The 16079-nt window shown below is 45.8% G+C and overlaps 1 protein-coding gene across 1 annotated transcript in view; it reads left to right on the forward strand.

The window, feature by feature from the left end:
- Window positions 1-13434, forward strand: part of MYO5B (myosin VB) — a 123142-nt gene extending 109708 nt beyond the window's left edge. Inside the window, exons 30-39 of the mRNA XM_030467534.1 lie at window positions 1168-1366; window positions 1692-1785; window positions 3287-3430; window positions 4505-4656; window positions 5406-5495; window positions 7627-7777; window positions 8960-9245; window positions 11178-11352; window positions 12174-12254; window positions 12901-13434. Of these exons, the coding sequence (XP_030323394.1) occupies window positions 1168-1366; window positions 1692-1785; window positions 3287-3430; window positions 4505-4656; window positions 5406-5495; window positions 7627-7777; window positions 8960-9245; window positions 11178-11352; window positions 12174-12254; window positions 12901-13053 (1525 nt within the window). The 3' untranslated portion in view covers window positions 13054-13434. The remainder of the gene's footprint in view (window positions 1-1167; window positions 1367-1691; window positions 1786-3286; window positions 3431-4504; window positions 4657-5405; window positions 5496-7626; window positions 7778-8959; window positions 9246-11177; window positions 11353-12173; window positions 12255-12900) is intronic.
- Window positions 13435-16079: the final 2645 nt, after the last annotated feature.

A 16079-nucleotide genomic window follows, 5' to 3' on the forward strand; every position in this document is an offset into this window, starting at 1 on the left:
GAGAAATAAAAGGAAAATTAAGAACTTAGCACTTATTTCATGGTGAGTTTGTGTTTTCCAAGCCTGTTCAGAGTGCAACTCCTGACAACATGATTATGAGGCTTAATGTGTTATTGCTCATGTTTCTGGGGCTGGAAAACAGGCTTTTCTGTCTCCTGTTGGAAAATAGGAGATTGGGGTTGTTTAGATCTTCTAAAACCAACACAGAAGAAAGAAAGAAAAAAAAACCCAAACCCTAAACTAGAGAATAATGAATACTTTTCACCCAGAAATCTTGCAAAGAAAGCATGTGTTCTTTTTTATAATCCTTCAAAATAAACCCCACACCAACAAATTTTAATTCTGCAGGGAAACAGTTCACAGGCAGAACTCTCCAGGAGTTGCCAGTGCTGGGACAAGAGGGAATGGCCTCAAGTTGTGCCAGGGAAGGTTTAGATTGGAGCTTGGGAAGAATTTCTCCCTGGCAAGGGTTGTCAGGGCCTGGCCCAGGCTGCCCAGGGCAAGGCTGGAGTCCCCATCATTCCTGGAGGGATTTCCAAGGCCTGGAGATGTGGTGCTGAGGGCCATGGGGCAGTGCTGGGTTAAGGGTTGGAGTTGATGATTTTCAGGGTTTTTTCCAACCCAAATGATTCTATGAGTGTTCATAATGTATTCATTCCTAATGCACTAAATAAATCCTTCTAGCTCACTATTTCACCCTGATGTTATCCAGGAAGGAGACCTGGAGCAGGGGAAAGGGGGTGTAGGTGATGGTGACAGCACAAACTATTTGAGAAAAAGTGGGGTAGCCACCTAGAATGGAGAGAAGGAGGAACAAACCTTTTTTACCCCCTGCTGAAGCCTCCTGGTGATGTCAGCAGTGATGATGAAAGCAAGTGATGGTCAAGATGACCAAAAATTGCCTCAGGCATAGTTTCCTGCAGGTAGGATGGTTTATTAAAAAAAATAAATCCAACTTTCTGAGCTCACATCTCTTAATTTCATTAGTATTGAAGCTGTAGTTTAGGAAATTACAATCTGATTTTAAAAAAACATCTGTAGCACCCCTTTGTGTGTCACTTTCATAGGGAGGTTGGCCAGGAGCCTCAGGTTGGCTGCTTTTGAAGGATCTCAACTCAAATAATGGTTGGTGCTGTAATCACAAAGCTGATCTCTCTGGCTTCTCAGGCTGCTGGAAGCCCAGCTCCAGGATCAGAGGAGAGAGCATGAGGAGGAGTTAGAAGCTCTGAAAAATCAAGTGGATGAACTGCAAGAAGAGATGGAGAAACAGCACCAGGCTTTCCTGCAGACCCTGCAGCTCTCTCCTGAGGTCCAGGTGGAGTTTGGACTTCAACAAGAAATTACACGACTCACCAATGAAAACCTGGTAAGAAACTGCACTGAAAACACAGCCTAAGGCAAAGGGAAAAAAAAAAAAACATGCTGAGACAGATTTAGGACACATGAAGGAGAGGAGAAGGCACTTCCATCCCTCCTAAACTCTCTGCAAGATCCTTCTTTGTGGTGTCAGTGAGGGTGTCTCTGAGGAAACCAGAAGGAATTGGCCCTTTTTCTCCCAGGATGCTCCCACCCTGTAGCCAGTGGCACAGTCCTGGCTGCTGACTGACCCCAGCCTCAAACTCACCCCTAATGAGTTATCTTTGAGTTAATTTTTGTTTCTTTGAACCCAAGGCATCTTGTTTTTTTTTCAGGATCTTAAAGAATTGCTGGAAAAGTTGGAAAAGAATGAAAGGAAGCTGAAGAAACAGTTGAAGATTTACATGAAGAGGGTCCAAGATTTTGAAGGTGAAATGGTTTATAGTAGGTATTGGGGTATTGGGTTCACAGCCTTGGAGAGCAACAGGTTTTTCTCTTTCTTTTATTTTTTTCTATTAAAGCAAGACTTGTTCTGTCTCTCTGAGCCAGCACTGAGCTCACTGTGAGTGTGACAGGGAATCAAAAGTCCAGATAAAGCTCCTGGGTGATGCTTAGGCTGCCTTTCAGCAAGGAGAGCTTGTCCCAGCTTCCCTCCCCAGCTTTCCTGGAGCCCCTTCAGGCACTGGAAGGTGCTCTAAGCTCTCCCTGCAGCCTTCTCTTCTCCAGCCTCAACAACCCCAACTCTCTCAGCCTGCCTCCAGAGCTGCTCCAGCCCTCCCAGCATCTCCAGGGCCTCCTCTGGACTCACTCCAACAATTCCCTATCTTCTCCTTGATAAGAAAACATCTCAAATGTGACATCTGTGTGGTACAGAAGGAGCTTCCCATTCTCTGGAGATGCTGTGATGAATCACATAACCTTTTGCTCGTGAGCTAATTGCTAAAATCCAAGCACTAAGTGAAATTCAGCTGAATAACTGGAGGGTTTTTGGGGTGAACCTGGCAGGTGTCTGCTGGTAGAACATTCATGCATAAGGCTGCTCCTCCCTGCAGTGCATGACCTTGAATGCTTCCAGGGAAGGAGCATCTACCACCTCTCTGGACAACCTGTTTCAGTCTTTTACCACCCTCATCACAAAAATTTGTTATATCTAGTCTGATATCTATCTATCTATCTATCTATCTATCTATCTATCTAGATATAGACATATCTATATGTAGTTGTTATACCACCTATTAAGCCACAACCACTTGTCCTATAGCCACAGTCCCTTAATAAAAGATTTGCCCCATCTCTCTCGTATGCCCTTTTAAAGTACTGGCAGGCCTCTCTAACATCTCCCTGGAGCATTCTCTTCTCCTGGCTGAACAACTCTCAATCTTTCTTCATAGGAGGTATGCTGCATCCCTCTAATTACTTTTTTAGCACTCCTCTAGACCACATTTAGCCAGGTCCATGTCTGAGAACTCCAGAGCTGGATATACTACTCTCTTCTTCAGTGCTTACTACTCTCTTCTGCTTTATCAAACTTTTATGAAAGCACAACACTCAGGGATGTGCCACCACAGCTCTTCACTTTTGCAGACAGAAGATGAGATGTTTAGGTATTCTTTTCCCCCTTTTTGAAAATGGTACAATAAAAAACTCGCCTTCGGGTTACTGCCTCCAAGGCTGGAAAATACAACTTCATCTTTTCTGCTTTTGTTCTAACTTTTACACTTTATTTCATTCAGACTCAGAACTTCTGCTTACCCAATTTTTTAATGTATTTTCCAATTAATCCAATTTTTTAATGTTTTTAGAAGCCTGGTGAAGCTGCTGACATGATTGGAAACAACTCTTCGACCTGGTGTCTTCTCAAAGGACATCAGAGGAACTGAAGAGTTCTTAACCACCAGGTACCACCCTTTATTTTCTTTTCTCTTCCCAGCATCCCAAGCCCCAGCCCCAGCAGAGAGGAGGTGGCACGAGCGTAGCATGCAAGCTGCTGTCCAGAGGAAGGAGAAGGATTTTCAGGGAATGTTGGAATATCACAAAGAAGATGAACCACTCCTCATCCGAAACCTCATCACAGGTGAGGAACTTGTGTTCCTGTGCTTGGCTCTTTCTCCTCTTGCCTGGGAGAGTTTGTAAGGTTGAGATCTCAAGATGGACAAATAGATCTCCTCCAATTAATCCTTCCTGGGGCTGCATTTTTAGGATGATGGAAGTTTTGGGAGGGAAAAGAAGCCCAGCACTGAGCAGCCAGACCAGCAGGGATATAGAATCCTTAGGAACAACAGAAAAAGTGAAAAAAAGGGGCTGTGGTTTTTAGAGCAAGCAGGAACTTGCTGAGCTTGATCTTGTAATGGGTAAGGAATAGCAAAGGATAGACCCCCAGGGGGGGTGTGCAGCAGTGGAATAAAGGCTGTTTGTTTTCTGGGATCTTTGACGGCAACTGCAATGGATAATAAACTCAGGAGCTCTTTGACACTGGAAGGTCTGATCAGAATTGCTGCAGCATCCCCTTATTCAATGCTGTTAGAGAAGTCAGTGCTTCCTGGCCAAGGGGAAGTACTGACCATCACTCTCTAACCCCATCAGAGTCTAGTGAGGATGTAAAAAGTGCTCAAAAAAGCAGTGCTGGCTCTTATCTGGGATATTTGAACTGCCTCTTATCAGACCTCTAATCCCTTCAGAGGCTGCAAATTCCTTCAGCTAAAATTAGGAGTCTGTATCATGAGGGAAAGAGCAATTGAGTGAGCTGTGAATTCAGAGGGAGAGTTAAAACCTGTGGGACATAATCCTGAAAGCTTCAGGGAGTTTTTTTAAGGTTACCTGTGGGCTGCTTGGGTCAGCCTTCCTCGTGCTAAAAGACTTAGTGCCACTTGGGCATCCCTGAAGTGTAATCTCATAGTGTCACAAACTCCAACACAGCTTGGGGACCTCTCCCCTGACATGATGCTGCAGCTCCTCAGCTTTGGCCAGCTCCAGCACTGTCCTGCACTTTGGTCTCTGCTTCTCTGGCCATCTGAAAAATCAGCTTCCCCAAGGCTGGGAGGAGAGGGGTTTGGGTGACATCTCCAGCTCTGGTGTTGCTTTGCTGGGCAGCTAGTGAATTTAATTTTTTTTAAGTTTTGGATTTAAAAAAAAACCCCAAACCTTCTAGATCTCAAGCCCCAGACAGTGTCTGCTACAGTTCCCTGCCTTCCTGCCTACATCCTCTACATGTGCATCAGGCATGCAGATTACATCAATGATGACCAGAAAGTGCACTCCTTGCTCACCTCCACCATCAATGGGGTTAAGAAAGTCCTGAAGGTAGGTACCCCTTTTCTCTTGGTGAGGTGGTGGAAGATGCTTATAACCATATCCAGGTGTGTGTTCAGCTCTTGTGCTGACTTCCAGGCACAGGCACTGTTACAGCTTCCACTTTTACAACCACAGAATCCCAGAATGGTTTGGGGTGGAAGGGACCTGAAAACTCCTCCATTCCCAACCCCTTTCCATGGTCAGGGACACCTCCCACCAGCCCAGGTTGCTCCAAGCCCCATCCAGCCTGACCTGAGACACTGCCAGGGATGGGGCAGCCACAGCTTCTCTGGGAAACCTGGCACAGGGGCTCAGCACCCTCAAATTCAACAATTTCTTCCTAAGATCCAACCTAAATCTCTCCTCTTTCAGATGGAAATTTTTCATCTTTGTTGTATCACTCCCTGCCCTTGTCCCAAGTCCCTCCCCAGCTTTCCTGGAGCCCCTTCAGGCACTGGAAGGTGCTCTGAGGTCTCCCTGCAGCCTTCTCTTCTCCAGCCTCAACAACCCCAACTCTCTCTGATTCTTTTAGTCCTTTAAAGAACCAGGAGACTTATGATCCAAGCAAGGACGTTTTTCACATGTGCAGATGAAAGGAACAATCTTTGCAGGGAGCTCTGGCTGATCCTGCCCATCTGCAGAGCACAAGCTCCCTGATAGAGGTGGAGAAACTCCAAATCACTTCGTATTACTGTGCCAACATCTCCCTCTGAAGGCTCTGGGTGTGGATCTCACACGTTTTATTTTTGTTCCTCCAGAAACACAGTGAAGATTTTGAGATGACCTCGTTTTGGTTGGCCAACACCTGTCGCCTCCTGCACTGCCTGAAGCAGTACAGTGGGGACCTGGTAAGAAACTCCTCACTCACCTTGACATTCTTCCAGGAAAGGGCCTCAGGTCTCCTACCTCTGGTGGCTTCTTTCTGGCTGGGCCATGGGCTTGTAGATTTGGGAATTTGGATCTATCAGGAGACAGCTCCTGGAATTGCAGAATCTTTCAAGTCCATCCAGTCCAGTCCCAGGGATATCTCCAACTGGATCAGGTTGCTCAGAGCCCCATCCAACCTGACCTGGAATGGTTCCAGGGATGGGGCATCTCCCACCTCTCTGGGAAACCTGGACCAGCATCTCACCACCCTCAGCATAAAACATTTCTTCCTTATATTTAGTCTGGACTAAACCAGAGATTCATGGGATATTGTACCAAGACCAGACATTGGAGAACTGAAACCTTACAATAGACCCAATAGACCCAAACCTTACACAAGACCCAATAGAGTATTTTGAATTTTGTAGCCAACCATGCACTTTGGTTTGTCTGAACAGGGATTTGATAGGCTGTTTTGAAGGCTTTTCCCCTGGTTTTATTCCATCCCTCAGCTTTTCATTAACCAAGATTTTCAGCTAGGGAAAACTTTTCAAAAGTTCTGAATATTTCTACTGATTTTTTTTTTTCCGGTTCAAGTAGTTTAGAACTGAGAGAGCAAAACTGCTTAATCAGAGTGTAAGGTTTGGTAAAGAAACCCTCTCATTTCCTGCCAGCTCAGTAATATTTCATAAACTGCAGTAAGTTTTATTATAGCTGATCCCTTCTGACAAAATCAGATCATCACAGGCCTCTCAGAACACTGCATTCTGCCTTCCTGGTAGCCATCTGCTTCTGGGTCTTTAAAATTTTCAAGAGAGCCAAATTAGGTTGTTTTCCATGTAGTCTCAATTTTCTTTTTTTTTTTTTTTTTTTCTTAAATATATTGAGCAATCAAGATTTAAGAATAAAGAACATGGAACCAAGTTGTCTATTCAGATCGTTCCCAAGGGAATGACTTGGTGTGTAAAACCTCAGTGCTGGACTTCCAAGATTTAAATAGAGAAGAAAAATAATTGAGATCATACTTCCTTATAGTTAAGCTCCCTCTTCTGCCTGGATAACAACATTACATTTAAAGAAATTCCTCCCCAGAAAACCAGCAGGGTGAAAAAACCCCACTTAAGGGTTACATTTAATCTTCTTTGCAATGATTTGCTGTGTTGAATGAACCAGATATTTCCAAATTCAGTTGCTGATTTGGTGCAGAAAACCAGAAGGGAAAAACCATTCTGAACAGCTTCCAAAAGATCACAATTTTTGGTTTGAAATCCAGTGTGTTTTTAAGGAGCAGGGGTTAAAGGAAAATCCCAAACTCAGTGCACAAACAACACTTTTATTAGTCAGGGGAAAAAACAAGGAGAAAACCTGAAGCCAACACAAATTGCACAAGCTGTATTTTTGTATTTTGCTAGTCAGCAAACAACTAGAAAATAAAAAGCTCCCTGGCTCTCATTTGGACCCTGAATGGATAAGATCCTGTGAACAGGCAATTAAAGCCTCTGTGTTAATTACAAAGTTGAATTAATCCACATTTGCTTCTGCCAGCATTTCATGTCAGAGCCCAGAACTCAGGGATCTATTTGCAGGATCAGCTGCTGCTTCAGCAAAAGGCCAGGAATAAATTCAATTACTTGGAGAGATTGCTGAACCTCAGGTAGCTGAAAATGTTGTCGAAGCACAGTGTGTGGTTATATATATTTTTTTCCTAATTTCTGATATCTTTAATCTCAAAATATCTCCTTCCCTATAAGTAACCAGAACTCACAGGGATAGACAAATGGCTAAAAAAAAAGTTTCTCAGGGACTGAAAAGTCACCTTCTGGTTCATCAATATGTTAAAATCAATACAAATGTTGCTCCTTGCTACAGATAAAAGGAAGAAACTTCTCACTTAATGATGCTTTTCTTCAAACAGCAGCCCTCTAGCAATAATTTATGACCAAAGGGCTGAGGAAATTAGAGGTAATTTATGAATCTTATCCATAAGAGTCTAAAAATGTCCTTTGGTAACATCAGGCTGTATTCTACTCCAATTTTTTTTTAAATCTAGTGAATTTTCCTGGACTGTAAATAGGTGGGATAACAAAACTGGGTGTTCTGATCTAATTTCAGGGTTTCATGACACAAAACACACCAAAGCAGAACGAGCACTGCCTGAAGAACTTTGACCTGACCGAGTACCGCCAGGTCCTCAGCCACCTCTCCATCCAGATCTACCAGCAGCTCATCAAGATAGCAGAGGCCATCCTCCACCCCATGATTGGTATGTTCACAGCATGGCAGCTCTTAGGAAGGTTTGGGTTTTTTTGCCCATAATTAGCTGCTCAGAATATTTGCCAGACCTTTGTGCTTTGCTCGTGTGATTTCTTCTCAAAGGAACAACCTGGATTAGCAACGAGGCAGATGTTGCCCCCCCAAAAAAAGTCTTGGTTTGCAGCAGGTCCTTGTGGTAGTAGGGATTTAAATGGAGAGAAATTAATAGGGATGTGAGGGGTTTGTTCCCACATGAAGGGGCTGGAGTGTGTCCAGGGCAATGGAGCTGGGGAAGAGTCTGGAGGAGAAGTCTGCCCAGGAGCAGCTGAGGGAGCTGGGGGTGTTGATCCTGGAGCAAAGAAGGCTGAGGGGAGACCTTGTGGCTCTCTGCAAGCCCCTGAGAGGAGGTTGGAGCCAGGGGGGGTCGGGCTCTGCTCCCAAGGAGGAAGGGATGGGAGAAGAGGAATTGAGCTGGAGGTTTAGATTGGAGCTTGGGAAGAATTTCTCCCTGGCAAGGGTTGTCAGGGCCTGGCCCAGGCTGCCCAGGGCAGGGCTGGAGTCCCCATTATTCCTGGAGGGATTTCCAAGGCCTGGAGATGTGGTGCTGAGGGCCATGGGGCAGTGGTGGCCTTGGCAGTGCTGGGTTAAGGGTTGGAGTTGATGCTCTCCAAGGTTTTTTTCCAAGCCCAAGGATTGTGTGACTCTCTGCAGAGCCTGATGAGATCCCTCCAAGTGGAACTGTGCTCAGAGCCACTCCAGACCCAAGTGCAGAGGCTGCAGAGCTCAGGGTGGCCCAGCAAGCTCAGGACCCCCATGGGGACAGGTGGCATCTCCTAACCCTCCACTGAGCCTTTAGGGGAGGTTTAGGTTGGAGCTGGGGAACCATTTCTCCCTGGAAAGGGTTGGCAGGGCCTGGAGTCCCCATCATTCCTGGAGGGATTTCAAACCCATGGTCCAGCCCCTGACTGTGTGACAGGGTGGCTGATGGCCATGGGAGCTGAAGGTTTGAAATAAAGAGAGAGAAAGAGAGCTGGGGAAGGGTCTGGAGCAGAAGTCTGTCCAGGAGCAGCTGAGGGAGCTGGGGGTGTTGATCCTGGAGCAAAGGAGGCTGAGGGGAGAAGGAGCATTTCTTACCAGTGACAAATTGATAGATGTTGGCTTTTTTAGCTCTTTTTTGTCTCCTTTTTTTCAGTGTCTGCAGTGCTGGAAAACGAGAGTATCCAAGGACTTTCAGGTGTCAGACCCATGGGCTACAGGAATCGTTTCTCCAGCATGGCAAATGGCGACAGCTGCTACACCTTGGACTCCATCATTCGCCAGCTCAACACCTTCCACAGCATCATGAGTGACCATGGGCTGGACCCAGAGATTGTGCAGCAGGTCTTCAAGCAGCTCTTCTACATGATCAATGCTGTGGCCCTCAATAATCTCTTGCTGAGGAAGGATGTCTGCTCCTGGAGTACGGGAATGCAGCTGAGGTGGGATTTGGGGGGGGCTTTGGGACCCGGCTGTCCCTCCTGAAAAAAAGTGATTTGCGTTTTCTAAATGGGTGGAAAACAAAATTTAATGGTGTAATTAATGGAAAACTGGGTTCAGCAGGACACTCATGCAGCCACAGCCCCCTGCTGATTAACACTTGTGCAGGGCAGTCTGCTGGGTCCCATGGGAATTAAAACAGTGGTGAGGCTGCCCCTGGAATCCTGGGGTCTGTTCTGGGAACCTCAGGACAAGAAGGACATTGAGGGGTTGGAGTGTGTCCAGAGAAGGGAATGGAGCTGGGGAAGGGTCTGGAGAGACCAGAGAAGTCCAGATCCTGGAGCAAAGGAGGCTGAGGGGAGACCTTGTGGCTCTCTGCAAGCCCCTGAGAGGAGGTTGGAGCCAGGGGGGTCGGGCTCTGCTCCCAAGGAAGAAGGGATGGGAGAAGAGGAATTGAGCTGGAGGTTTAGATTGGAGCTTGGGAAGAATTTCTCCCTGGCAAGGGTTGTCAGGGCCTGGCCCAGGCTGCCCAGGGCAGGGCTGGAGTCCCCATCATTCCTGGAGGGATTTCCAAGGCCTGGAGATGTGGTGCTGAGGGCCATGGGGCAGTGGTGGCCTTGGCAATGCTGGGTTAAGGGTTGGATTGGGTGATCTCCAAGGTCTTTTCCAACCCAAATGACTCCATGATTCTGCAGGTGGGTCTGAAAGCCAAACCCCTCTGCTCTGTGAGGAGCCTCCTGTAAGCTGCAGGGCAGTGTTGGCTGCTGGGCTGGTATCAGGGGCCCAGACTCCCCATCATGCTGGAATAAGGATGGGAATTTGAAAGGACAGGCAGTCCAAAGCTGCCAGAACAGAGTCATGAATATTTATCAGCCCTGGCATAAATCTGTCAACTTCCTTTTCACTGTAAATGGTTTAAACCTTCCCTTTGCTGCCCTCTCCCCTTCCCTCAGCAGATCCTCTGCCTTCTCCCCTTCAGCCTGGCAGTGGGTGCAGGTAAAGGCATTTATTGTGTTCACTTTTTTCAAAGGTAATTGGGTACCTCACAGGATTTTGTTTGCATTTAAAAGCTCATTAAAATCTTCATTTTAATTGACTTTTGAAACTTGAACATGTCTGGATGCTGTGGAAAAGCACCTTCCTGGTGCTGTTCAGCTGTGACAGCTCAGCTGTGTCTAAGGTACAGAGAAGGTACATTTTCCTTTGAGGAATCCCAGAATCCCAGACTGGTTTGGGTTGGAAAGGACCTTAAAATCCATCTAGTTCCAACCCTTTCCATGGGCAGGGACACCTCCCACCAGCCCAGGTTGCTCCAAGCCCCATCCAACCTGACCTGAGACACTGCCAGGGATGGGGCAGCCACAGCTTCTCTGGGAAACCTGGCACAGGGGCTCAGCACCCTCACAACAAAGAATTTCTTCCCAATGTTTAACCTCAATCTCCCCTCTTCCAGTTTAAGACCTCTTGTCCTGTCACTCCCTGCCCTTGTCCCAAGTCCCTCCCCTGCTTTCCTGGAGCCCCTTCAGGCACTGGAAGGTGCTCTGAGGTCTCCCTGCAGCCTTCTCTTCTCCAGCCTCAACAACCCCAACTCTCTCAGCCTGGCTCCAGAGCTGCTCCAGCCCTCCCAGCATCTCCAGGGCCTCCTCTGGACTCACTCCAACAGCTCCATCTCCTTCTGGGTTTGGGGACCCCAGAATTGGACCCAGCACCCCAGGGGGGTCTCCCCAGAGTGGAGCAGAGGGGGACAATCCCCTCCCTGACCCTGCTGGGGATGCAGTTGTAGAGTATTAAGCTTTGATCTGTTTGTCTATTGCAACACTTATCACAAATGTCTCAAAAGCCACCTCTCCCAGCACTGCTTGAATCCCAGAGAGGCTTTTTGAAATGCTCCCTCTTCCCTCTCAGCTCACCTCCTACCTCTGCTGCTCCCCCAGGTTTAACATCAGCCAGCTGGAGGAATGGCTGCGTGGCAAGAACCTGCAGCAGAGTGGAGCAGCACAAACCTTGGAGCCCTTGATTCAGGCTGCTCAGCTCCTGCAGCTGAAAAAGAAAACCTCAGAAGATGCTGAGGCCATCTGCTCCTTGTGCACCTCCCTGACAACACAGCAGGTGGGGAGCAGGGCAGGGATCACCCACCAGAGGCTGTGGATAATGAAAAGGGTGGGAAGGGGTGGCCTCCCATGTCATTCCCACCATGGGGACAACTTGTCCTCTGCAGGAATGCTGTGAGGGATGGAGCCCTTGCAGAGGTGGTCACCATGGTGATTCCTCTCTTGAAGCAGAAGCTCCAGAAGAAATGTTTAAAGATGAAACCCATCCCTGAGGTGTTCATAGTCTAAGTCAGACACTTAAAATTTTGTAGCCACCTATTGTCTTTTGCCAGGTTCTAGCTTGGCTCAGGCTGCAGGATGCCCACCAAGGACTCATATTTGAGAACTGCCCATCTAGGCTGGCTGGGTCCAACTTTAAACTTTGAGACTCCATTCCAGGAGGATATAAATTCTTTTTTTTTTTTTTTTCTTCTGCTGCTGGACTGCCTGGCCTTGATTTGATAATGTCATAGGAAGGGAGAAGTAAGAGGTGTGAGCTGTTCTCCAGTGGTTCTTGGAGATGCTTTCTCCTGGTATCTCCAGCTCCCTCTTCTCTTGAGAGAAGCCAAGGGGTGATAGGGGAGGAGCAGGAGTGAGGAAGCAACAGGAAAAGTGTTGTAGAGGTGACATCAGAAGGGGAGGTGGTCACCTGAATCTTCTTGTGTCACCATGTGCCAGCCAACAGAAGTCCCTCTATAAAAAGCAAAATTGTTCAATTTTACTCCCAATCCACACTTGTTGCCTCAAGATGGGTCCATAGAGGCTTTTCATAAGCAAAGGAACACCTGGATCATGTTGTATTCCCATGCCTGTCTGTAATCCTGTTTTTTTTTTCACCAGATTGTGAAGATACTGAACCTCTACACTCCTGTGAATGAGTTTGAAGAACGTGTGACAGTTGCTTTCATCCGAGACATCCAGGTAAAGGAAAGGCTTTCTAGTAGAAGAGAGAGTTTGCTGACACCTGGATTAAATCATTCCTAGCTCAAGGATTTGGTGAATCTCTGAATTTAGTGCTCTGTGGGCAGAAAGCTGCAGAGAGAACCAGGCTGTTACTCACAGAGAGCAGCAAGCACTAACAAGAGTTAGTGAAGCCTGGGTGGAACAGAGTTCCTTCTGAGACACAAGGCAGAAACTGGCAATAAATTAAAAACAGATAAATGGAAAGCAAACTTTTAATGCTTCCCAGGAAGAAATGGAAACCCAAAAGTGTTCAGTTACCCCTGGGATACCTCTCTGTCAATCACAAGTGCTCTGCTGGTGTCTCGCAGTGCTGCTCTGGCTGTGCCCGGGGGGTGATGTTGTTTCCAAGTCCTGTGTCTTGCTTGGTGGTCAGGTAGAAAACTGAGCCAGGTTCTTCTGAAGCAGTGTCCAAGCCTGTGTAGAACCTGCTGTAAATATTTGCTCAGAGGAAGGCTGCTGCAAGAGAGAACACCATCATTCTGGCTGGGTTTTTTGCAGTATCTCTGTGAAACTGTGTTCTTCCTCAAAGCTTTGATGTTAAACACCCTAAGGGCAAAGACAAGGCAACAACTTAACAGTTTGTTTTCTTTTCCTAACTCCATAGATGCACTTGCAAGAACGAAATGACCCTCCACAGCTGCTCTTAGACTTCAAGCACATGTTCCCTGTGATGTTTCCCTTCAACCCATCCTCCATAACCATGGACTTGATTCACCTCCCTGCTTCTCTCAACTTGGAGTTTCTCAATAGAGTCTGAAGGAAGTCCAGTGAAGCCCACCCACCCAGAAACCTCCAGCAAAGAAAAGAAAAATGGTGAAAGGAAATAAATATGGACCAAAGAGGTTTCTGGAAGAACCAATACACCGAAATAAATGGATGCTAAACTGCGCAGTTAAAAAAAGAGACTGATCTGTATGTGATTTTGGGGTTTTGGGGGGTAATTTGCAGCTCAGAAATAAGGATACTTGAAATGTAGATTTATTTTTTACTCTATCATTTGCTGTTGCCATAGTTCAAAGCCCAGAACCACTACCAGGGAAGAATGGTGAGTGGGAGACAATTTCCTTTCATCTTCAGTGGTGTCGATGAAGAAATAACAGTTAAATCAAAAGCAAAATCTGAGTCACTGAGGCTGCCTTGAAGGACATATTATTTGTCTGACAGCTAGGTGGATTTGTATGTATTCCTACCATGCAGTTCTGCCTCTTGTTCCTGTTGTCAGAGTAGTGAATTCAGAAAATAAATTGCAGAAGGTGCAGGTAGTTATTTATCACACCCATTGGGGTAACAGGGCTTGGATGCTCCTTGTTGCCACTGATGTGGAATTGGCCACAGGTTCTGTGTTGGAAAAATGCTGTTTCTCCTCTTAACTTCATGAGAATTCAAATAAATTGGCACTTTGGACTTGATTCTCTTCCCAAATTTCCAGTTAGTGACTTGCAAAGTTGTTTGGTCTTAGTGAAATCATTTCAAGACAAGGGACTGCCTGGGGCCTCCTGCTTCTAGATGAGCATCTGATCCTGACTCTTGGCTTTTCCATCTGCTTCTGAAAGTCAAAAACTTCCCTCCAGTGGCTGTTGAGGTTTATTTTACACCTCTTACATGGCCTGGAGCAGAAACTCATGCCAAAAGACACATTAAGGCAGCCCAGCTGGAGGGGTCAGAGGGTTAATCCTAGCAGGAAAATTCTGCTCAGTTCACCCAAAACTTTACCAGTCGTGCAAATGCAGGGCTTAGATAAATGGGGGATACCTTTAAAAAAAAATAAAACAAAAACAAAAAAAGAAATAAACTTTTAAAACAAAAGGGAATGGATAAGCAATGAAACGTTTTAAGAGAAAAAATGTAAGATAGTGTGTTAGTAATGGAAGCCATTTCTTTAAGAGTGTTGTAGACAAAAGAGTTTTGTGTTCAGCCTTAAATGAGTAATTGCAATTAATTCAAAATCTGTGAAGATTTTTCTCCTCTTTTCAATCTAACATAAATTAAGCCAAACCAACCCTCTGACCTCAGGTAGATGCTGAAAGGGGCATTGATTTTCCTCAGTGCCTCTTATGATCTATTGAATCCTCAGTTGCTGTGGAGCCCCCAGGAGAGGGAGAAGGTGGTTCCTGAGGCTGTGATGCTGGGCCACTGGTGGTGGTGAGCTTCTGCCTTAGCTCCACCTGCCAAAACTTGGTCAGGACATTGGGCAGCAGCAAAAAAAAAGCCCCACTCTTTCCACTATGAGTGTTTTATCCTTTCCACACCCTTAAATTTTGTCTTTTCTTGTTGTGGTTCTTGAAGTCTCCACAGTTCCAAACAATGTTAAGAAACCCAAACCAAAAGAAAACACTTTTAGTGGGTGTAAACCATACCCAAGCAGCAAAGTTCTGACCAGGTCCCCTGTCTACTCAGAGTCTGAAGTCTCTTTAAGATACATTAAATCCCACCATGTTGCAATCCCTTTTTTTATTATTATTATTTTTTTTTTAGAGAAGGAGTGGGCTTTGATTTGAACATCATGTATATAATCAATGTATATACACATTGTAATAGTCCTGTATGTACTATATATGTATATTACTCTCCCCAGAAGCACATTTTTAAAGAAAAGGGTGAGTGCTGTGAAGAACTCTGTTGGTCCACCTGGGGGGGGTCAGTACCTTGCTTCAGCTGGAGTGGGGAAGGACAGGCTGAAGGCTGTTCCCTAGGGAGAAGTTATTTTTTTCCCCTACCCATCACCCACCTAATCAGAGAAGACAATTTATTGCTTAGCCAATACCAGCACTACCTCTAAATGAGTCCTGGAGTGTCTGCACCTACTGCAAATATTCAGTAGTGCCTTCATCTCCCCTTCATGTACAATAAGGACAAGGCCACCACTTGACTGCCTGTGCCCAGCCAGCCCACACTCTTCTGTCCCTGAGCTCCAATTATTTTTATTTATTGTACCTACCTCTTTCCACCTCTTGCAAATGAATGTTGTTTTGCTTTGCAGTGCTCTGAATTGATTTTAATTGCATCTCCTCCCATTATTTTTTTTTTCTTCCTCCCTCCCCCCATGCTGCGTTAGACACCTCAGTTTAAAAACAGAATATTCAGAGCAGAATCCAGTCTTTCTGGGAGGCTGTTTCTCTGAATTGATCTTAGGCCAGCAGTTTCCTCTCAGGCTCTTTCAGGTCTCTACCTCTTCTTGGTGTAAATTCTTCAGAGTACAATCCCCAACAGGTTGATTAAAGCCATATTTATCAGTCAGGCTACACCACAGAATCCTCTTGCACAACAATTTCTTTGCCAATCACAACTCTAAAACGTGGTTAAGGGTCCCCCAGGGGGGGTAGAATGGCCTTTCAGTGGTGATTTTAGGATTATAATTTATATGTACAACAGCAAAACTCTCTGAAAAACTCTTGGTATGCATAGGTGGGAACGGGGATTTGATGTCTTGGTCTGTGATGGTGTAGTTTGTCCATAATATCCATCTGGAAGAGGACTTGGTGTGAAATAGCTTTCACCTGTGTTATTTTCTATTAGCAGGTTATAAAACTTGTGGGTTTTTTGAGCTGTAAATGTGGTTAAATTGCACTGCTCAAGCATGCTTTTTCTCTCCTGAGTTCGGCACTTTTTATTCCACTTTTTATTTTAAAAGAGGAAATCTCACCCCAAAGCGTGGCTTCGATGAAAACTGGTGCTTTGCCAGAGCCCTGTCTTTTATTTTTTTAAATATTGATTATTGTGTGCCTTGAGCTGTTACTAAGGTAACTGAGTTCTCCACCACTGTTCCTCTGAAGAAAGCATTTA

This window comes from Calypte anna, chromosome Z (genome assembly GCF_003957555.1).
Source record: "Calypte anna isolate BGI_N300 chromosome Z, bCalAnn1_v1.p, whole genome shotgun sequence".
Taxonomy (NCBI): domain Eukaryota; kingdom Metazoa; phylum Chordata; class Aves; order Apodiformes; family Trochilidae; genus Calypte; species Calypte anna.